Source organism: Gymnoscopelus braueri, assembly GCF_963280865.1.
Source record: "Gymnoscopelus braueri genome assembly, chromosome: 5".
Taxonomy (NCBI): domain Eukaryota; kingdom Metazoa; phylum Chordata; class Actinopteri; order Myctophiformes; family Myctophidae; genus Gymnoscopelus; species Gymnoscopelus braueri.
The window spans coordinates 26,851,481-26,873,835 of NC_137606.1; the positions used below are offsets into that span (position 1 = coordinate 26,851,481).

The following is a 22,355-nucleotide window of genomic DNA, read 5'->3' on the forward strand; positions in this document are numbered from 1 at the left end:
ATGGTCTGATCACTGATTTTTTTCCCCACAACTGTCCATTACTGTTTTTTGACAAAGTTCTTTCATCGTCGAAGGAAGACATACACAGTTTGTAAGTAACTATATAGCTTGCTAGCTAGCTAGCTGAGTGCGCGGTCTGAATGCAACGTGACTGGCGTTGCTAGTTTAATAGCATCATATAAGCGAAGCTATATATATAACATATATATTTATAACAAACTTCATAAACTAAATGTCTCAGTTGTCTTTGTTAACTGTGCCATTGTTGTTAGAGTTACGCATACTACTGATCAACTTGTTGGCTATATTCTCTCTGCAGTCTTTTGCAGACTTATTGGATTCCTGCATACGCATTTAATAATGGACGGTGTGACAGTAATTTCCAACCCCACGGTAGCTGTGCGCCTGACATCTACCCTCTCCGAGTTCGAGCAGAATCGCAAATTTAACAGAGGTATCAGCATAGCAGAATTAAAGGTGAGTTCTTGGATTTTCTAGAAATTGTACGTTGTGAAAATGTTATTAACATGTATGGATCGTGTGGATGTAAGGTGTGGTCTTCACATGTATACAAGCTGTTGAGGCTATATAAAGTGAACGATGTAGTCTTCTTACAGTGCTTTTGTCACCTTGTCAAACCATTTAACATTTATTATTTTCTGCCTGGGTTAGGGTAAGTTGGAAATGATTGTGGGTACACCTGCCTCCTGTATGGACCTTGAGCTGTTCAGCATCAGCGACACGTTCCTGCAGAAACTTGATGACAATGAAGCCTTGCTAGGTTCCTACCATGTCGACGATGACTGCAGAATACATGTATGTACTGTAGCTATTAACTGATCTTCACAAACGCAGCATGCCACGTAGTGACTACTTGACAACATTTTAATTATTGCATGATGGCAATTATTGCTTTTCAAATTGACAGGCTTGGCACAATAACGCCAGTCTAAATAAGTATACTTGGGTATGTCCATCGGGGTACGACTTACTTAGATGGTGCCACCAGTTAGCCCCTCCTGTAGCTCCGGGGATGAGGTACCGCTGTGTTATGTTCCATTTTAAATTCAGCGCATGCTGGCAAAAAACGGTTTAAAGGGATAGTTAACCCCTTAGTAGTTAAAATTAAGAATTGTATTCATGATGGTAAATCTATTCTATTATTTACACAGGTTACTGACCGCAGTGGAGCTCAGACAGGGGAGTTCAGTGACGTGTCCCAAGTGGAGAAATTTCAAATATCAGACGATGATTATGGGAAGAGACAAGGTACAGTCTGGTCTTGTATTTTACATAAACAATCAAACTACTAGTTCTCATGACTAAATATACTTCATTACATTTTAGAGGTCGTACACAAACTACAATACATTTTTAAATGCCCACCTCCACGCTCGAGTGACGGGGTGGTAAAGTGCCCGCCCACCACTGCGGAGGTTGTGGGTTCGAATCCACCGTCCGGCTTTGACGAGCGTCTACACAAACACAATTGGTTCGGGGAAGCCGGGCGGGGAGGGTGATAATTGTCACTGCACGTAATCATACGGGATGGGGCGGCACCTGTCAGCAGGGAGTAATAAGGGAGAAATAAATAAATAAGAAGACATCCTCAAATGTCATGCTTATCAATAAATAAAGCTTAATTTATACTCCATAACTTTGATGTGTAGTCTCACGTAGCCAAACAATCAGAAATCTCTGCCTACTGATTCATGTGGTGAAATCTAAATTCATGAACTGGGATTGGACGTCAGAGAAAACGGTAGCAAACCTACATCCACTGCTTTGAAAACCAATCCTGATAACCACCCTTTATGAAGTACCGCCGCAAAGTCTTTCCATTGGTTTTGTGTTCGGTTTCCAAATTGTTTCCTCCCAGTTGTAACAGTAAGCAGAGATCGGATTGTCTGGCTAAGCGAGAATAGTTGATGGGTAGCCTAGATTTAATTGTGGTTAATTATCTCACCACCGCAGATTCTGCAAGGTCATTCTTAAAGAAACACAAGGTTGGACGCTTCAACGATGTAGAGACGGCAAAGAAGGAAGCAGCGCTTGCCGCTAGAGAAGCTGAGGAGAAGACCGCTGCGGATAACCTCGCTGTGGGCAACCGCTGCCAAGTGCAGGTCTCAGGGCAGCCCACCAAGATTGGCACAGTTATGTATGTTGGTAAGTGTGTGACTGACTCATTAAAATACCATACTGCCCTCAGTACACATCCCGGTTCAAGAGCTATAGGTCAAAACTTGAGGTGGCCTGTTATAGCGCCACCATGAGGCTGATTATCTGCTTACAGACACATGGACAACTAGATGGAAAATAGAATAATTAGCGACTTTCATTAACTAGGTGTCAAGGTACAGGATTGTCAAGTCTGTGTTCTTGGCATAAAAAACAATATACTAAAACAAGACAACGTTTCTCTCCAACATCGATCTTCGTCTGTGTAATTTCAGGAAATGCAAATGTATTGCCAATGGGCTTGCATTTCCTTGAAGCACACCACAACAACAGCTCCCTGAGAACAGGTCTTAAAGGGGAACTGATTTTTACCATATATTCTATTGTGAGGAGGATGTGAAAATCAGACGCAACACAGACACATTCTGTGTTCCGAGACCTCACACTGGAAAGTCCTCGCCAGCCTACATAATATATATATATATATATATATATATATATATATATATATATATATATATATATATATATATATATATATATGAGAAGACACTGGGAAATGTTGTTGAATTATAATGATGTGCCTTGTGTTCCCTCAGACCACTCCTTTGAACTGTGAACTTTGGTACACTTCCAGTGTGAACTTGTGTGGTACACAATTAGCTAGCTCATCATAAGATCATTATTAATTTTCATTAGATCAATTTGATCATTAAGTTGACATTGTGGACTATGAACTACTAGACTAACCCTATTCATGAATAATCATGACTATTTGAGAAACTATTGAAACTATCTGCGTGCTCGCACTAGCCTCGCGTGGCCAGACTATATAAGCCTCGCGTAGCCAGACTATATCACTGCGTGGATATGAGTCTGGTGCTTCCATGAGGACGTTTTTTTCCCCAAGGGGCGGGATCAAAACAATGGCCCTTGACGCAATTGGTTAGACCTACGACCAATTACGTTCTCCCATATTTGAATACTGGGCCCCCTGATTGGTCACCCCAGACTTCGGGAGCAGGAAATGGATTCACAACGGAGCGGTGCCAGACCCAAATCGCTGAGGGCAATTTTTGTTTTGTTGCACTGGCAGATTCGTCTGGTCCCAGGCTAGGCTCGCACCGCATACAACACTGTCTGGCAGGAGTCGATACGTTGCTTCCCAGCCTGCCTATGGCCGACAAACCTCCGCCGCGTAGGCACAAGGGGGCTATTGCCTCCTCTCCATGCCCACCAGGGGAAGCTCCGCCCCGGGTAGTGGAGCCGTGCGGCCCCTGGTCCATGCCTGGGCATAGGCGGGAACCACTTTGCGCATGTCAAAAGTTAAATTCCGAATGAATGTTTGGGTCATGTAAACGAGGAATACTTTTATTCAGGTTCCATGTAAACAGTTGGGTATGAATCTCTGTTTGGAATGAGTTCATTCTGAATGAATAAATATTGTCCATGTAACCGCAGCCAGTGTGTCTCGTTTTACTTTCCTGGCCACGTGCATCCTACATGTTTGTAGACCGAAGCTTTCCATCCAAAATAATTTGTCAAATATCTTTGTCTTTGGCTGGGTGCCTTGGCTTTGAGACTTGCATAAATGCAACAACAAGGGTGTACTTTATGTGTCAGAATCAGAATCCATTTATTCATAAAACGTCACTATTCATATCTTGGTTGCAGGTACAACAGATTTCAAGCCAGGCTATTGGGTGGGTGTGAAGTACGATGAGCCCCTTGGAAAACATGATGGAAGGTAGGAGCGCTATAATTTCTTGCTGCTGTGCATGCTTTCCAATGGTTTCCCACATGCGTGCTCCAGCTCCTGAGTTTGACCAACTGACTTTTCTTATTATCTCTACAGTGTCAGTGGGAAGCAGTACTTTGAATGTCAGAACAAATATGGTGCATTTGTGAAGCCCATGACTGTGACTGCGGGAGACTTCCCTGAGGAGGATTTTGGTCTGGACGAGATGTAAAACCAGGATATTGCTTGCTCAAAGGAAAGGAGGGTTTTACCTGCCTTGAAATCACAACAGTGCTTTGTTGTCCCTTTATCAACCTGAGATGAAGGGAAGGCATTGTTATTGCAACTAATTTCATTGTTTTGTGCCAGATGGGAAGCTATGCTCTTGATTCCAAACACCTGTCAGGAGGTATTTCAGCACCTTGTGTTCCCTCAGTAAAACAAGTTCACGGCAACTAGATAGCCACTGCATCTCTTGTGTTGTTGGGTATGAGATGAGCATACTATTCATTATATATAGTCATAACAAAACGGCGCAATCCAACAAGGATTGGTCATTTAGAACTGTCAGTCTTAGAAGCCCATTTTGCATGAAATTCTGTCCTAATGAATATTGATAATGTTGTGCTCCCAACTTAAGTAAAAAAAAATCTGATTTTACACAACATTCTGTTTGACAGCTTGGATACCAGCTCAGCCTCTCCAATTTGTTGAGCTGTTGTCTTGTCAATCTGTACAAAGGTGGTTGTATATAGTATGTTTAGATACACGTATGTTTTTGTACAACGAAATACTGTACATTGTAGTGTATGAGCCTGAGGAGAGCAGTAAGAAAATTATTTATGGATATGCTTTCGTTACACCCTGTAAATGTTATGGCTTTCACTTCCATTATGCTTGAATTGAAGCTGGCTTTCATTTATGTGCGACAGCCCTCTTTTTTTTAAATGGAATGGATGTCTAGTTGTCTACCCTAATTGTCATATGACTGTCTCTTGCTACAAAACAGCAATTTTTGAAGGGCAACTTGGTTGTGCTACAATTCATAAATTAGGCGTAAGAGACATGTCTCTCAGGCCATGCTTGAGATTTCATCAATTTCTTTTCTTTTTTACTTCTGACATTCTTTTTGCTTGCTGCAAAGTGCACACCCATAATTCAAGTGTTTAGGCTGGAAGCATATCACAAAATCATCTTCCTGATAGCATGTTAAACCTGGAAGCGGTGGCAGTATTGTTGCCATCATCCTCAAATTGATCTATTCTAGATCTACAAATTGAACACATTGGCATCCAAATGTCTTAAAGGGCAACTTTGATGATATTTATCATAATTCATATAATTCTATTGTGAGGAGGATGTGAAAATCGGACCCACTTCATTCTTGCACTGGAAAGTCCTCACAAGCCTAAGTAATACTTGTTTAAATGCGTTGGTATAGGCTGGAGGATATTTCCGAGCACGAACACTGATAACACATTACAAAAGTCTTGTCCCTGGTTTTCACATGTCCTCGCAATAGAAACTACAAATCTTAAATTAGGCTTGACACAATTTCTCAGGCAGCACTTTAATTATTGTTTTCTAACTTTTTACTTTTTTCCTCTTCTTTTCTGACCACTACTACACTATGGGACAGAAATCCCGAGCTGAGTGTGCCCTACTGTCAGAAGGACAGACGGGTGTAGACTGACTCTCAGAAAAAAGTCTATAGAAACATTCCAAACTGACAAGGGATTTTTTTTATTGACCGCCGCAGCAGTCTCTGACAAACGGAAGTTTGAAGGCCTGAGTAGCTGAAACATGTCCGTTTGTCAGAGACTGCTGCTGTGGTAAATAAAAAAATTCAAAGACAAAATACCTTGTGATTGCAGACTGTTTCTATACACTACTACACTAAGGCCATGTCATATTGTCTGTTGCCTTCAAGTGGTTAGTTGATGTTTGGTTACGGGGAATTGATTGAAACAATTTTCTTTTTTTTCAAGAACTTTAAAGCATTGCATTTAACATGTTAAGTGAACACAACATTAAGCTGCATGGACTCATGTCATGCACTGATGACTGATCTTTCTCATTACTGTTAGAAATAGAAGATGACTTACCCCTGGTACCTGACTGACTATCTGGGCAATCTGAATAACATACAGGTTACTAAGTAACGTTTTGGTATACGAGTAAATGATTTGCGCTCCTTTTACAACAATGTTTTCATACTCATTTACAGCACTAGTGGCAATGCATTTTTCAAATGGATGTCTTACTTGTACTTCTTTGTTGTACTAATCACCACTTAAAAATGTTCAATGAAGATATGAAACCAAGCAATATGTTACATTGTCATTCTGCTCATACAAATTAAAAATATTCTTTTAAATGTCTTTATTCTGATGCTTCTTGCTTTGCTTCTCCCCCCCAAAAGCGCCTAAAAAGTCAAAGGTGCATGGCGATTTAATTATGATTACATGCTAAGCATAAGCATAATGATTTCCCAATCTCAGTACAGTAGGATGCTGAAGAGGCAACATACCATGAATCACAGACACATTGTAATTAACGACACACAGGCTGACACATTTTGAAGTTAGTATCCTGTCAGCATGTCAGTCCCTGAACGACTCTGAAGATCTGAGTTATAATAAAAAATACAAGCACAAAGTGGTTCCACCGCGCTTCAAGCCTCTTTCTTACAATAAAATACATGAGTAAGAGATGTTGTACCCCAAGTCCCCCACAGAAATCACAGTAAAAAGGTTGGAAGCAATTTGTGTGTTGCGTTCTTTGTTCCCATAGATACAGCGTTGCCAGAGTTTGTGAGAGAAATGAGCAACCAGGTCTATGAAAACAAGCCCAAAAGAAGCGACAATAATAGGCCACATAACTGTACATTGGCTATTTGAAAATTGCCGATCTACAAGCTCACAGCACGTCGCGATGTGACGCGTTGTGAGCTTGAATTTGTTCAAAAATAAAATGGAATAACGACACAAATGGCACAAAACATTTTCAGATGGGGGTTAGGGGACAAATACATATTACATTTGGGGGTCATGACTTGAAAATATTTGAGAACCACTGGTTTAAATATGAATTAGCCCAAATAAGCAACTACACTTGAAGAAAGAAGCCCAAAAAACGCAACCCGTAACTACCAATATTTACAAGCAACGTAACAGAAAAACAAGCCCAAAGTCGCTTATAATAAGCGGACATGGCAACAATGCTTTGTTCCCATAGATACCTTCCGTGCGCCCTGCGACGTAATGGTGACGCTGTGGTTGAGTTCACGCGAGGAATAATGAGATCTCACTGCTCGTGTGCGCGACGGAGAGACGAGGAAGATGGCGACGCAGGAGGAGAGCGAAGCTACTGAAGCCCCCGCCGAAGCCCCCGTGAGCAACGGCGAGGTAAAATTAATGACGTTCTGTAAATGTTCATTCGTCGTAAAATAACGACACGGGATGTATTGTTAGTTCCCGGGCCAAGTGGGGAGGCGCTGTCGTTTAAACGTTACCGACGCTCATTTAGACCCGTGTGTGTCGGTGACGTTGTCAATGCCGGTTGGTTTTTTAAAACGACCCCCTCCTGCTGTTCTGTTCACGATGAGTCTGGGAACGTTAGCCGAGCTAGCTGCTGTCTGTCTGCCTGGACTCGCATTGTTTAACATCACTACCTGCTGTCTGGACTTACATTGTTAACATCACCGTGATCACGTCTTATTTCTCAACGGCACAGGGCCAGAGACGTGACGAGCTAACAATTTACCCACACGTTGTCGTCTAACACGGCTAACTGCTGCATTGCAACTGTCAGTCTTGAAAGACTGGCTTTGCTATCAGCCTATCACACAGACATACGGCCTAAACAGCGCAGGTTGATCATTGAGTCTCGTCTCCTCTGTTTTAAAGTCATGTCTGACGTGTTACCTTGTCATTACCGCTTATACATTGTAATGCGCAAAATTCAGTTATTTTCTCTTCTCGCGTAATTATACCCCGTGATGTCACTTGATTTACTTGGCAGTTCCTGATGGATGTGTAGCTTCTCTTTTCAGGCTGGGTATGGTCATTTCACGTGATTTGCATCAGTTTTGATTTGGGGTCATTTTGTTTGTAGTGCCCCAAGTGCACTAATGATACTTCCAAACATGAATCTAATTTCTTTTATTTATGTATGCATTTAAAAAAAAAAATGATGATAATACTACAATAAAATAAAATAAATCTATCCATCTATCTATCAGGGGTTGGCAAGTAAGTTAGGCCTCAGGACAATTTTATTCTAAGCCATAAATCATATAATTATATTGTGAGGAGGGCCAGAATGCATTCAATGGCTAATTTAGGACTTGGAACAATGATAACTATAGATGGAACTATAGATAGAACTGCGTGTGGAATCAAATGTTACAGGTGCATACAGAAATGCTTGTGGAATCATTTTGTACAGGCCCCATCCTTAAATGTGGAATTTAAAGGATATTTTGTTCATCAAAAAGTTTCAAAAGAACATTTGATCTGGACACATCTAACAGTTATACTCCTTTTCAAACAAGAGCACTTTAATGGTTCAAGGTCTCTTCTTATAACAGAGAAAAACTATATATTGTTAAAGACCTTGTTTTTGTTTTGTTTTTTAAGCTTGAGATCAGTTCATCCAAAAGTCTAAAGAGGAAAGTTGACAGTGAAAGTAGAACATTCAAAGAATGGAAATAGAACGTTCATCCTACCTGGTTTCATCAATGCAATTGTTCTACTTATGTTATTTACACAATAATTTGCCATGCCAGATGTTTTTGCTGGCAGCTCTGGCCCACAGGCTGCCTATTGAGGGCCTGCCTGACATACAATATACTGTATATTTAGGTTGGGGGATATTTTATATTTTCATTAATAATGGTGGCAGTTTTCTTGCTTCCCACTGCTGTTTAATCTGGTTATAGGCTAACTAACTAGATTTGGCGGTCATTGCATTACGTTCTGTTTTACTCTTGATTTTTTGTTTTCTACTTATGGGTGGTAAAGAAAACATGGGGCCAGCCCCAGCTCCTCACATAACTGAGAAATGGCTGCCCTTTCTGAACATTATTTGTGGATTTGACAGAATCTTCCATGGCCAAGGACCAGCATTGTGCGCAGTTGGACTAGCTTATATTTTCTTTGATCGATAATTGACATGTATATTCTTCTTTACAACTGTGTAAAAATAATAACGACAAACAATGATGATAATAAACTCTCAAAAGGACCATTCTGTGTTGGAGACTGTTACTCTGACTCAACAATGCAGCAAGGCCAATATCAACTCCCCCTTGTGAAAGTTTGACAGATGGCTGTGTGCCCAGTCTGCCCACTGCCCAACCACCCCCAGGCAGACACTCATACGCATCCCTAGGATGCATTGCACGGAGTCTCTTGACTGTGCAACCTGAATCTGTTGATGGTTAATTGTTAATCTAGTTAGTGTGTGGCCTACCACTAAAGCACATAACTTGTCTCTATTGTTAACCTGATTGGGGTCTGTTTCTGTCATTGTTATTTGGTCAATTCCCCAGTACCTTCTGTATGTAAATTTAAACTAAAAACATTTTTTTTAATGTGTACTCTATGTCACTCACAACAACAGGGCATGGCACCATTTTATAGTGTTGGTGCTAGACAGAGCAATGTCTTATCTCGGACCTTCAAAATTCCCCATTCAGGATATAAATGTCTTGTCCTCTAGGCTTATCTATCACCTAATAATAACTTGCTGGCCATTTATTATACCTCACTGCTTCTTGACTCTAGAGGTGAAGCATTGGTTGCCCTTGTGTTGGTGACACAGGGGGAGATGGGATGTTTAGATAAGGGAGACTCATGACTTGGCATGTGCTTGTCTATTGTGTGACTTGTGTCACTTTCAATAGAATGTGGCCTAGCTCGGGGGGGTTTTCGTGTAGGCTTGCTATGTGCTTAGGCTGCAAAATGTGACTTACTTGATTAAGGAAAGAATTGATGTCTAGTTCAAAAGATCTGAAAGTCAAGTAAATGTTTTATTTTTATTCAATTACCGACATGGCAGACACTGAAATGCATGGTAGCTTCGGTGTCACTCTTGTGAGAGTTGATTATGCCAAACACTGAAGGCAGCCATCAAACACAAGTTATAACTCATCTATAAGTTGATTGATAAAAAAAAGTGCCACAACCCAACTATTGGTCTTTTTCAACTTGCAGTCGTGCAGTCGATTATTGTGAACTATAATGTACAAGTATAATGAACACATTGTCATGACCCTTGATAGCCCCTTATCAAAGGTGATGTGTCGTCCCATATAAGTGTGTCATTCATTGAAGTTTCAGCGTTTCCCTTTAGTAGTTCAGGCTGTTGTCAGGATCTAGACTTCTCGCGTGACATGCTTATGCTCTCAATCAAAAAAAATGTCAGTACATGCCATACTTAATTGGTCACAACAGTTGCTTGTTCTGCAAAAATCATTTGCATTGTGCCTGGTCAAGTATAAATAGGGGTGTGTGTGTGTGTGTGTGTGTGTGTGTAGGTAAGCATAAATGGAACTGCTGCAGCGGCCGATGGCCAAGCTGTGCAGACGGCTGATGGCCAAGCTGTGCAGACGGCTGAAAACGCACAGGATCAGCAACAGCCGCAGCAACCACCTAATGCATGGTCAGTCATCAAAGGTGTCGTCTTCAGGTGGGTTTGTCTTTAGATTGACTATTTTCACTTTATTTAATAAAATACAAAGACTGGCTGATGACGTAGCAGACCGTTCTTGATGGTGCCAGACAAAAAGAAAATCAACAATGAAGCACATAAACAAGCGTTGGATAGGCTTTGATTCAAGCTAAAGAGAAAAAGGGATACAAGAGGTCCTTTGTGCCTAGTGCAGTTGACTTGCTAAACAGAACTACTACATGTGCACTAGAACTGCATCAAACTCCATATGTGATTGTGGTACTTTACTGTAAATCTGGGATGCTACTCTGTTTAAAGATGATTTTCTGTCTGGTTTGGCAATAAAGTTGATGATAATATAATATAATATATTAACATACAGGTGTGCATCACTCTTCTCAGCTTGCATGTGTTCTTTTATTTGTTTATGTGCTTTGTATTTTCAATTTGTTGTTTTTAGGGTGATATTTTCATATTTCTTTCAGTTTTGCACAATGTTCAAGTTAACAACCGAACGTGTCACATCAAAGATTAGTTTTTTTTGTACTATGGAGTATAAAATAGGCTTTGGCTACTTGTATTACTGGCAGTGGCAGTCTATTTCTGTCTTGTTTTAGCATCGCGTATAGCCTTTTGCACAACTTGGTGTCTAATAAATCTGTAATTAGCTTGTGTTAAAGTTGAATGAAGATGTCAGTGATGGTGACTTTATTTATAGATTAACAGTATACACCTGATGGTATTAGTTGTAAAGCTGAATGCTACTCACCAAAAGTAGGAGCAGTTATTCTGTGACAGTGTTGCAGTAAAAAAAATATATACTTTAATTGTGTGGCTGTGATAACATTTGACTTGACGTGTCTTTCTTCCATCTCATCTCATCTCAAATGTAATATGAGACCAATGAGGAACTTAATTGTGAACAATTACTAGGCTATTGGTGTTAAATTATGTTACATGTAACTTTTAGCACCTGTTCTTCTATCTCTCCTCCTGAGGTAATAATTCTCATAGAAGTGTTGCTTCTATGAGAGTGTTGCTTGGACTAAGACTATGGCTACATTGGGGATGGCACATTAGTTGGTACCAAGAGAGACATAAGCTAGTTAGACAGGCGATATGGCTTGATCCCATGTAAGCTACAGGATGAATGAGAGAATTTCATAAGATTGCAGCACACTCTAGAGTCATGCTGAATGAATATACAGTAGATGACAAAAACAAGCCGTCTTCACTGTTACAGCCACCACTTAATCTTGTTGCTCTTTAGAATGCATGAAGTATCAATCAACATTTTGGGATAATAAATAAATAGTGAATTAATCCACAAGAGCAGCATTTCATTTCGGTGTTCTCTCTTCAATTGCTGTAAAAAATAAAAATATATAGTTTGCAAATTCATTTTAGTATTCTTTGTGATATTATGAAGAAGATTGCACTGTAATTGTCATTATTGTGGAGCCTCGTAACTAAATTAAATGTACACCCATCAAAAATGTGGATATTGAAACGGTGGGCAAGCTATTGGAGAAAAAATAATGGTAGATATATGAAGAGGTTGGAGAAGTTCAGTACTTGCAAATGAACTGATCTGTCTAATAAAGTTAAGTGACTGTTTCACAAAATGGGACTTTGTCACTCATCTAATTATGGCCTCATGGTGCATCATTGATTTCTAATAAAGAGCTTTCTGTTTTACTAATTGAATTTAGACAAACTGGATACAGGTTGATTAGATTATGCTCGTTCTGCTATCAGTCATTCTCATCGTTGAGATCTCAATGATAATCACAAACCAATACACTGTTTGTTGGTGGTTGTTTTACCAATGTTCTTCATTTACATATGAATATCAAATCATCAAATAAGTCATACTTTTGATTTTGATGCGATATCCCCATGTCCAGTTCCCCTTTTTTCTCAGGTTGTCCCACATTATTTGCTAATTCTTCCAGTATTATACTCACGTATTTTGATTGTTCTTTCTCCAGAATCTTCATCATCTGGGCGATCAGTAGCTGGTTCCGTAGAGGGCCAGCCACTCCTGACCCCACCACCCCGGCAGGGGCCCCAAGGTTACCTAGCCGGAACCTCTTCCCCAAAGACACCCTCATGGTACTGCAGCTTGTTGTCTCAATATAAGTCACTTTACTCATTTTATTCCATGAAAACTGATCAAATATATCTGGCTTTCAATTAATGCACCACATAAGATAAGCCACAAGATGACCACCTTAAAGGTAGGGTAAGTGATATTTTTTGGTTAAAACAAAAAGTATTTTGTTAAAATGTTAAAGCACTATATTCTGATAGTAATCATTGCTATAGTATAGAGTGTTAGTTCAGTAACAGGAGTCTCCCCGTCTCTCCAGCTCTTTAATAAACAGAAAATACATTTTCCGGTAAGGTGTCAAAATCTCAGCCAATCAGGAGAAAGTACCAATTTTTAAGCTTAATTCTTATAGTGTTCCAGTTTCACTTGTTTAATCTATATCCTGATTGAGTTCTCTATCCTGATTGGATAAAATTGGAACTGAAACTGAAACGAAAATGCATTTTCTGTTTTATAAAGAGCTGGAGAGACGAGGAGACCCCTAATAATGAACAAACACTATAGCAATGAGTACTATCAGAATATAGAGCTATTTAAAACTTATTTTAACCAAAGACAATCACTTACCCTACCTTTTAATTATTTGGATAATAGCACAATGTCTCTAGAAATGTCTTTCAACTTTCTGCCCTCTGGCTCTTATTCCATTTGTCTCTGTCCTTCTCTCATTTTCCTCTCCTGTGCCTAATATATCATAAACGGGTTTATTTTCTCATTGCTCCCCCAGGACCTGTACATCTATATCTCCGAGGATGAGGTCTTTTCTGACTTCAACAACACCGAGGCCCTGTTCTGGTTCCACAGAGACCTGGTCTATGGAGACTGGTCCACAGGGGAGGATGGGGATGGCTGCTTTGAGCAGTACAAGGATATGGACATCCCAGAGGTGGGACGGAGTTGCCACTTTGTTTAGAGAAGCCTGGGGAGTGAAAAGAGAGGGTAGTCTATAGACCGTAGAGTGAATGGAGGTCTTTGACCTGTCTAGCCAGAGATCCAATTATTGAGTGTAATTTGTCTCAGATTTGGGGCCAGTAAGGAGAATCTCTGTTTTTCCTTCATTAAGTTTAAAAAAGTTATCGCACATCCAAAGATGAATGTCATTGAGACAAGAAGTGAGAGCACTCAGGGCTTTGGGGTCGTCTGGGGAGACGGATATGTGCAACTATGTATCATCTGTGTAGCAGTGATAGTTAACATTATGGCGTCTGACCAAGTGGCAACGTATATAATGAGAAGAGGATGGGTCCTAAAATGCTTCCTTGGGGAATCCAATACTCTGTCTCAACCGGATCTGATACAAGATCACCTAGGGAGACAGAAAGCTGTCTTTCAGCTAGGTATGATCGGAACCAGTTTAGGTCCACGACACTACCACAGACTACCTCAAGTCTGTCAATTAAAATACAGTGTCTATAGTGTCGAATGCAGCACTCTGATCTAAAAGATGAGGACAGACACTTTATTATTATAACATATTATACTCCAGTGAAATGGAATGCTATGTAAAATGTTATCGCTTAATTGCTTGCTTGTACTTTACAGACTGTGCAGCACAATGGTTCCCTTTACATACATGTCTACTTCACCAAAAGTGGATTCCACCCAGACCCGAAACGCAAGGCGCTGTATCGTAGACTGGCAACAGTCCATGCAACAAGAAGTAAGTGATTTACACAGGGCAGACCTACAACAAAGTATAACATGGAATTATTTTAATATTGACCTATGCTCCTTAACCTTTTCAGTGCTGAATAAATACAAGCGCAGGAAGTTTATGAAGACCAAGAATCTACTCACAGGAGAGACGGAAGCAGATCCCGAAGTGATCAAGGTTTGCCGTTTTATACAGGGGGTTTTAATATTTATACAGGGGTTTTTAATAAAGGGATACACTAAATATGCACTGAGCAAGCCACATATTTTAGACTTGACTGCAAAAATGTTGACTGCCAAAATGTGTAGCTGCTGGTGACTTTAAAACACCTGTAATCCACTTTGGCACTATTGACATGGCTATGAAGTGTGTTTCTGGCAGCTGCTATATCAGTTATGGCTTCCTCACATAGAAGCTCATCTCAAACTTAACTTGTCTCAAGGGATGTTGAATGATGATTTATCCACTCAAATGTCTCCTTACACAGCGGGCAGAGAGCCATGGTCCTGTAGAGATCATCTCTCACTGGCACCCCAACCTCACCATCAACATGGTGGATGACCATACGGCCTGGGTGAAGGGCTCGGTCCCCCCGCCACTTGACCAACGTATGTTCCCCTACTTAGCTTTTTGTCATGAGATGTCCATTAACATACTGATGATTGCAAAATAGTTCTATACGTACATTTTGACCCATTGACATATTCTAACTCTTTGCACAATTTGCTGTTCTGTTGTGTATAATTTCTATATTTCTACACTGTTCACTTCTAGATGTTAAGTTTGAGGCTGTGAGTGGGGACTACTACCCCATTGTGTACTTCAACGATTACTGGAACCTCCAGAAGGACTACTATCCCATCAATGACACCCTGACGACGGTGCCACTGCGCCTCTCCTACTGCCCGCTGTCCCTGTGGCGCTGGCAGCTGTACGCCGCCCAGAATGCCCGCTCGCCGTGGAATTTCTTACCCGATGACACCTATGAGCAGTCGGATGAGGACCAGGACTCTGTCAAGGTGAGTAGCTGAGGAAGCAAAGGGTGTCAATCTGTAAAGATCATGTTTAAAACCTCAGCCACATGATTGTTGCCTTTGAGACCACTGCTGAAGAAATCTCTTTTTTTTGAAGGTGGCCCTTTTGGAGACCAACCCCTACCTGTTGGGAGTGACAATTGTTGTCTCCATCGTACACAGTATCTTTGAGTTCCTGGCCTTCAAAAATGGTACGCTCATTTAAAAGAGTTGGTCTGTAATACAGACTTTTCCTCCTATAGCTTTAAAATGCACTCACTTCCTTTATTCTGCTTCACTCTGTTTCGCCCCTCAGACATCCAGTTCTGGAACAGCCGTCAATCTCTGGAAGGCCTGTCGGTGCGCTCCATCGTCTTCGGTGTTTTCCAGTCCCTGGTGGTGTTGCTCTACATACTCGACAACGAGACCAACTTTGTTGTCCAGGTCAGCGTCTTCATCGGCCTCCTCATCGACTTCTGGAAGATTACCAAGGTCATGGATGTCAAGGTATGTCACAGGCTTAAAGCGCAAGGACACTTTGATAGAGGTTTGGGTTGTGTAGTTAATCTTGTCATGATGTAAATAGTCCAATAGACCGATCACTAAGCCCCCCCCCCCCCCCCCCCCCCCAATTGCGAATAGCGATTGTCCAATGCTAGCTATGGTGAAACGATGCTGCTGGGGGATCTGCAATAGTGATTCCAGGTACCCAGAGCGGTTGGATGGGGCATTTTTCATCCATCTTTTTGTTCATCTGATCCATATTGGAGCCACGTCATTCCCTTGTGGAGATCCACATGATTACATTTTTATGAACTGCCGTTTTTGAGGAATGTAAACCTCAGACTGGGTTGGCATCCACTTTTGGTTGTTATATAGTACAGTCATGCACTGTCGCTGAACTATAAATGCAAGACTTTTATTCTGCTAGCAATTACATTTTTACAGCTGTGTTTGTATGAAACTGTATCCAGGAAATGCATCCTCAGCTGGCAGTTTCAGTTCCAGTGGCTATATTTAATTGTGTTTTATTTTATTTTATGTTTTTATATTGACTTGATGTTTTGCAGCTTTTCAAGCTTTCAAGATAATTCCATTCAGTTGCATTTGTACAATCCTATTTTACATTTAACACTTCTGTCTGTTAACCTGTCATTTCTGTCTCTTTCCCAGTTGGACAGAGAGAACAAAATCTTTGGGCTTGTCCCACGAGTGGTATTCAAAGACAAGTCCACATATGTTCAGTCCTCAACTAAAATCTACGATGACGTAAGTGCAACGCGTCCATACTTTTGAAACTATCATTGGACAGTTGCTTTCAAAGTTGTACGACTTACCTCTACCAATTAACTGAAATTCTTTAATGCCACTCAAAGAAATTTGCCAAAGAAATAAATATTCCACAAAGTGTTGCATCATAGCATACTGATCAAGTAAAAATGTTAAAACAAATGTCTTGATTGTATGCAAACAAATTATTGGAAAGACTATGTAGTGAGCAAGCACTTGCACCTGAGACGAGATGCCTTTGCAAATATTAAACCGAATTGATGCTTTCCTTTTGGCTTTAGATTAAAAATTTCAGTTCCAAAAAGTGAATCATGTTTATTAGATGATAATGGAAATGTCTGTCTCTCCTCTTCCTTTCTTCGTGTTCAGATGGCCTTCAAGTACCTGTCATGGTTGCTGTATCCTCTGTTTGGCTGCTATGCGATCTACAGTTTACTTTATGTCGAGCACAAAGGCTGGTACTCATGGGTACTCAGTATGCTCTACGGCTTCTTGTTAACGTTTGGTAAGTCATTTCTGCACAGAACTATTTCTCTGTTCGTCGCTTTATTTTATATTGTCATTTTCCATGCAGGTCCTTTCCTGCTTGTTTCCTAGTACAGTATGTACAAGCTGTTAACTTAAAGGGCAACTTTGCCCTTTCCTTAATCTGAATCCTATCATTCTATTGTGAGGACGTGTGAAAATCCCTTTCCCATGTCTGCTGTGTGTCGAGCTCACTCTCGAGGGCGCTGGAAAATCCCTTCTAGCCTACCTACCTTCTTTTGTGTGCATACCTTGCAATAGAGCAATAGGTAGCCAATAGCCATGTTTTGAGAAAGGCACAGGCATCGTCCTTCTCAGGCAGATTTACCACTCTTAAATTGGATCTTCTGGACCTATTTTCTAAATCAATAACTTTAATCTCCATTTCCATGTATTTCTTTTCGAGGCTCAGGATCTTAGACTGTAATTCAGCAACAATGTCCTCAGTACTAGAGATGCGAGTCTCCGCACATTTGACACGTTCTGTACATTTCCCCGACCTCCTTCTTTATTCCTTCAATCGCCGACATTACAGAATCAAGCTTGTTGGAGAACTCGGACTTCAAATCCTTGATAGCCTCGAGTACTGGTGCATTACTGCGACCCAGATCATCTCCCGAGTTCTCAGGCGATCCAGAAGCCATATTGCTAGCGTTAGCTTCCTCCCTGACGTTGGGTTTGATAGAGCTGAAGCTTAACTTAGGCTGGTTCTTCCCGCGAAGTCTTTTTGATCTTCTGTTCGTCTGGATACTTATAGTAATATAATTGCTCACTTTTCCATTGTAGTCTGTTTCATTTGTTACAGAATTTTAACAAGCCTACGGAGCGGAGAAATACACGTCCGCCTAGCTCGCCGCCATTTTGAAAAACGCAATAGAACAATAGGATTCAGGTTGAAAGTGATGTTGCCCTTCAATCTCCTATTATTTATTGTAACACTGTTTCCTGTTTAGTCAGCTTTGGCCCTAGCCCTCGTTGGTTTTACTCAAATCTGTATCTCAGGGGCATAATTTATGCCGACATGTCACCTGCACTTTGTCAGAAGGCAGTATTGCCCTCCACTACACATACACGATTCCTGCTTTGTTCTTTCTTCGTTTCTTTGTTGCACACATTACACCGGTAATAATAACCTAATGATTTTTACGTTGTGGCTCTGCAGGAGTCTGGCCGTCTATAGTGGAAAAAAACAAAAAGACTGAAAACACGGTTTGAACCGTGTTCGGCACCCGATGTGTTAAGCTTAAAGTATAAACTAGCAGACATGATGGGAGCCGCACTTGTACTCAAGCACACTCAAAATGTGTTTGTATGTGTACACACACACACACATACACACACACACACACACACACACACACACACACACACACACACACACACCCACTTATGGGCTTTTGGGACCTTACCATCATTCCCGGTATAGCTTAACATATTCTTTTTACTGCTGTGCTTGACATTCACAGATACCTAGGCGCCCATGATAACCACGGTCATTTACTGTTGGGAACAGCACAATTATAGCTTAAGCCCCTTGTTCAAGAGCACCTCGGCGGTTGTTTCGTATTTACTTTCCCCATCCAGATGTTCTCAAGCCAGTTCTTTATTTGAAACAAACCTTCCAATCATATCTACCTAGAATCCAATTTGCCCCAAAATGGTTTTCTACTTGGGTGGACATACACAATGCTAAGTAGAGTACTTAAAAGGTTGTGGATCTTTAGTTCCCACAGCCTCGCGGCCACGATATTTCAAGATAGACATCAAATGATTGTCTGTACTGCCTGATCTACAGCTCATATCACCTGACAGATGCCTTAATTTCTTCCTTACTCTTTCTTCAGGTTTCATTACAATGACGCCACAGCTGTTCATCAACTACAAGATGAAGTCGGTGGCTCACCTCCCATGGAGGATGCTCACCTACAAGGCACTCAACACTTTCATCGATGACCTGTTTGCCTTTGTCATCAAGATGCCCATGATGTACAGGATAGGATGCCTCAGAGATGGTAAGACAATCGAGTTTTATTTATTTATACTGTATATAAAGATGAAACAAAACGTTCTGAAATGTGTGTTTGATAGATTATATCTCTGTAACAATTCTCCTTGGAAATAACTTTTATACTGTTGAAAAGCCTGTTTATTTCCCTTTTAAATGGTGCCCCCCCCCAGCTGAGTATGTGGGTTGCACCCATGAAAAATGTTATATTTTGCCAAACAGCTTATTCTGCTGTTGCTATTGACTCTTGTTTTTTAACTTCCTACCCCAGCTAGTACATGGGATACTCCAACATACTTCCAGGCCATTAAGGGGCCGTTCCACTAATCTTATCCAAGGGACAGGCCTGCATTTTCAAGGCCCTCTGTTTTTATGGAGGTTTTTCCCAGAGAGAGGAGATTGGAACAGCACAGGACCTCCTGGGCTCCATGTCTCCCAACAGGACACTGTTTTTTGTTGGAATGTCCTTTTCATGTTTCTCTTTTCACATGTCTCTTTGCCTCAGATGTGGTGTTCTTCGTCTACCTGTACCAGCGTTGGATCTATCGCGTCGATCCCAACCGGATGAACGAGTTTGGCACTAGCGGAGTAGACCCGTCCAAGGACAACACAGAGCAGGGAGAGACTGCTGCCATCACAGAGCATGGAGAGACTGCTGCCATCACAGAGCATGGAGAGACTGCTGCCATCACAGAGCAGGGAGAGACTGCTGCCACCACTCCTGCAGCCATCACAGACAAAGCAGAGGAGGAGAAGAAGAACGATTAACAAAGACCATGCCCCCTATCTGCCTCCCCTGCCCTCACTCCTGGCGCAAAGAGGACTTGTGGAAGCCAAGCAGGCTTAAACGTCCGTTTTGCCAGGGAAGGGAGTCATTGTTTATCTGCCATGGGCACCGCTACAAAAAAGAAAAGAAAATTGTTTCAACTAAATTCTTTGTGGGGATCCACAGCAAATCATGTTCAATGTAGACTTCATTAATTCTTATTTCGAATCCCCACCCCTACCCTCTCGTTTTGCAGTTCAAGTGAAGTAAAACAAAATGTGATGTACTGTATTCTGTATGATTTTGAGAGGTCCACAATGTCTCAAAGAGCAGGATGTGAGAGGGATGGGTTTCAGTGCTACTACATATCTCCATATTTTTACATGCAGGGATGAAGGCGTCTTAAGTGCTTTTGTTCCGTCTGTAGATTCCTCGTGAATTTTTCTTCTCATTCCATGTGACCACCGTTTTTCGGGGCTACCCGGAAACAGGTGAGTAGTGCCAGAGGAAACTGGAAGGGTCTGGAGTTGAGATGGAGGCCTAGCAAGAGAGGTGGTGAATGGGAACAAGATGGATGACCCACCAACACAGTGACTCCTACCCTCAATTTAAACAAATGGTTGATGTTCCAAACTTGAAAAAAAAAAAAAAAAAAAAAAAGCCTTGTTGGTATTAATATAAATATATTAATATTGTCAATGATGACTTGATTTTCTTTTTCACTCACTGAATCTTTATTTTGTATGTCCTAAAACTGTACAGAATCTCTGCTTGTCTTGTTAATAATACTGATGTCAAACTGTCTAGCAATAGCTGATTTGCAAGTCTTTATTTCTCTTGGACATTGAATTGTTGATCGACCGTTTAAACTTGGACATTCGGTTTTTGATTTGTTCACTTTCATGTGCTAAGCTGGATCACCTTGACAAAAACAGCAGAGTCTGAAGGTCAGGTGTGTATTATAGAGGAATTACAGTTTCTCTCGTTTTTATTTTGAGTGCTGTAAATTTCTGCAGTGATGAGGGTTCCATGTTGGTACATATTAATTTTTGAACACTCATGTTTATAGTAAAAGCGTAAGTGTAATTTAAAATGTCTTCTCAAGTTCTTTATTTGACTTAAAGTGGTGATGTTAGTCGTATATCAAGGATGCTTTGCCCATGTATCCTGATTCTTAACTGGTCTGGTTGCATACATTTGGATTTTGTTTTGATTAGTGACACTTCAATCAGACGGGTCCAAATGAGAGAACCAACTGGTAATACAAAATGGTTGTAGTGCACGCGTGTCATTATTGAAAAGAAATGGGTAACTGTAGATACATACACTTTAAATTCACATTGCACAATTGTGCATGTGTGGATATTTAAAGTGTGTTCATAAATTACTTGAATTCATCTGCAGGGCCAGTCACACTTGCATCCTTCCAAATTGACCTACATTGCTCTCCACTGATGACCTAGATGGATTATGATTTGTCAGTCAAGGTTCTCCTGCCCCTCCAAGATGACCCATGTATGCTCCTCATGTGTGAGATTGTCAAAAAAAATTATCTGAAGGATGCCTTTCTAGATCTTGTTGGCCTCGTAGCATAATTGCTTAAGTCATATTTGGAAGGTTTTCAGGAAAGAAGAAATTAAAATTGAATTAGTAAAAAAAACAAAACGTTTTGACTTAGGAAGAAAAACACTCATTAAGTCATGTTTATCTGCCTAACACTGCTGATTCATCCTGCCTTATCGCCTATGTTCTCAGCCTATCAGAATGCTTGTTACATTCAAAAATGGTTGCTCTGATTTCTTTTTGATTCTGTAATTCACACTGGTGACTAACTATGCGCTGACTCTGACTCCTAACCTTCCCCTAAACGGACACGTTTTCCGGGAAATTGTCTATATTTGATCTCAACTGTAGATGGCAGTAGTGTATGAGGTAATATGTAGGTAACTAGTTGTAATGACATTAGACAACATAAAAATACAACATTATAGAACTCTTATCTCAAAATACATTTGCCTAAGCACATTAAGTATGAGGATATAGAGTTATACAGTTTAGTATGACGAGGTCTCAAGTACATAGCTTGTCAGCAGCCAGTCCGCTGTAACGGTACATGATGCAATGAGGAGAAATAGTCGAGTCGGCATTAATGTTTTGTTTCTAGCTACTTTTGGAAGAGTTAAACGCTAGAATTGTTGAATAATTAGACAGCATGCACATTTTTTGCATTTTAGTTATGCCAGGATGACAGAGATACAATACAATAACACATTGAGCGCACCAAACAGTCAATGGGATTAAACTAAGTAAAATTAATTCTGGCTGAGGATCGTGATGAAACTATTTTCTAGCACTTGTGTTTACATTTATGTGTAGTTGGTTGACAAGTAGTGTTGCC

The 22,355-nt window shown here is 40.7% G+C and overlaps 2 protein-coding genes across 3 annotated transcripts in view; both read left to right on the forward strand.

Annotated features, from left to right (window-relative positions):
- Nucleotides 1–6,297, forward strand: part of tbcb (tubulin folding cofactor B) — a 6,378-nt gene extending 81 nt beyond the window's left edge. The window contains exons 1-7 of the mRNA XM_080429417.1: nucleotides 1–91; nucleotides 320–477; nucleotides 673–816; nucleotides 1,173–1,269; nucleotides 1,975–2,166; nucleotides 3,853–3,925; nucleotides 4,034–6,297. The exon at nucleotides 1–91 is cut by the window's left edge and continues 81 nt beyond it. Of these exons, the coding sequence (XP_080285543.1) occupies nucleotides 361–477; nucleotides 673–816; nucleotides 1,173–1,269; nucleotides 1,975–2,166; nucleotides 3,853–3,925; nucleotides 4,034–4,148 (738 nt within the window). The 5' untranslated portion in view covers nucleotides 1–91; nucleotides 320–360 and the 3' untranslated portion in view covers nucleotides 4,149–6,297. The remainder of the gene's footprint in view (nucleotides 92–319; nucleotides 478–672; nucleotides 817–1,172; nucleotides 1,270–1,974; nucleotides 2,167–3,852; nucleotides 3,926–4,033) is intronic.
- A 925-nt stretch (nucleotides 6,298–7,222) lies between these two features.
- On the forward strand, nucleotides 7,223–21,237 carry clptm1 (CLPTM1 regulator of GABA type A receptor forward trafficking). 2 transcript variants are annotated; one of them, XM_080427931.1, is made up of 15 exons: nucleotides 7,223–7,323; nucleotides 10,458–10,609; nucleotides 12,583–12,706; nucleotides 13,432–13,590; nucleotides 14,247–14,364; nucleotides 14,450–14,535; nucleotides 14,846–14,966; nucleotides 15,133–15,377; nucleotides 15,490–15,583; nucleotides 15,688–15,878; nucleotides 16,545–16,640; nucleotides 17,031–17,166; nucleotides 19,031–19,198; nucleotides 19,697–19,799; nucleotides 19,881–21,237. In XM_080427931.1, exons 1-15 carry the CDS (start codon nucleotides 7,258–7,260, stop codon nucleotides 19,957–19,959), a joined length of 1,938 nt encoding a protein of 645 aa, XP_080284057.1. In that variant the 5' UTR covers nucleotides 7,223–7,257; the 3' UTR covers nucleotides 19,960–21,237. The 2 variants fall into 2 exon arrangements, with proteins under 2 accessions (XP_080284057.1, XP_080284056.1); XM_080427930.1 differs by having other exon boundaries at nucleotides 19,697–21,237.
- The last annotated feature ends 1,118 nt before the right edge of the window (nucleotides 21,238–22,355 follow it).

Bases quoted from the DNA above. Each gene is read 5' to 3' on its own strand.
- clptm1 (XM_080427930.1), top strand. From the start codon at position 7,258: ATGGCGACGCAGGAGGAGAGCGAAGCTACTGAAGCCCCCGCCGAAGCC. The intron at 10,610-12,582 runs GTGGGTTTGTCT...TTCTTTCTCCAG, and splicing joins ATCAAAGGTGTCGTCTTCAG to AATCTTCATCATCTGGGCGA. The intron at 19,199-19,696 runs GTAAGACAATCG...TCTTTGCCTCAG, and splicing joins GATAGGATGCCTCAGAGATG to ATGTGGTGTTCTTCGTCTAC.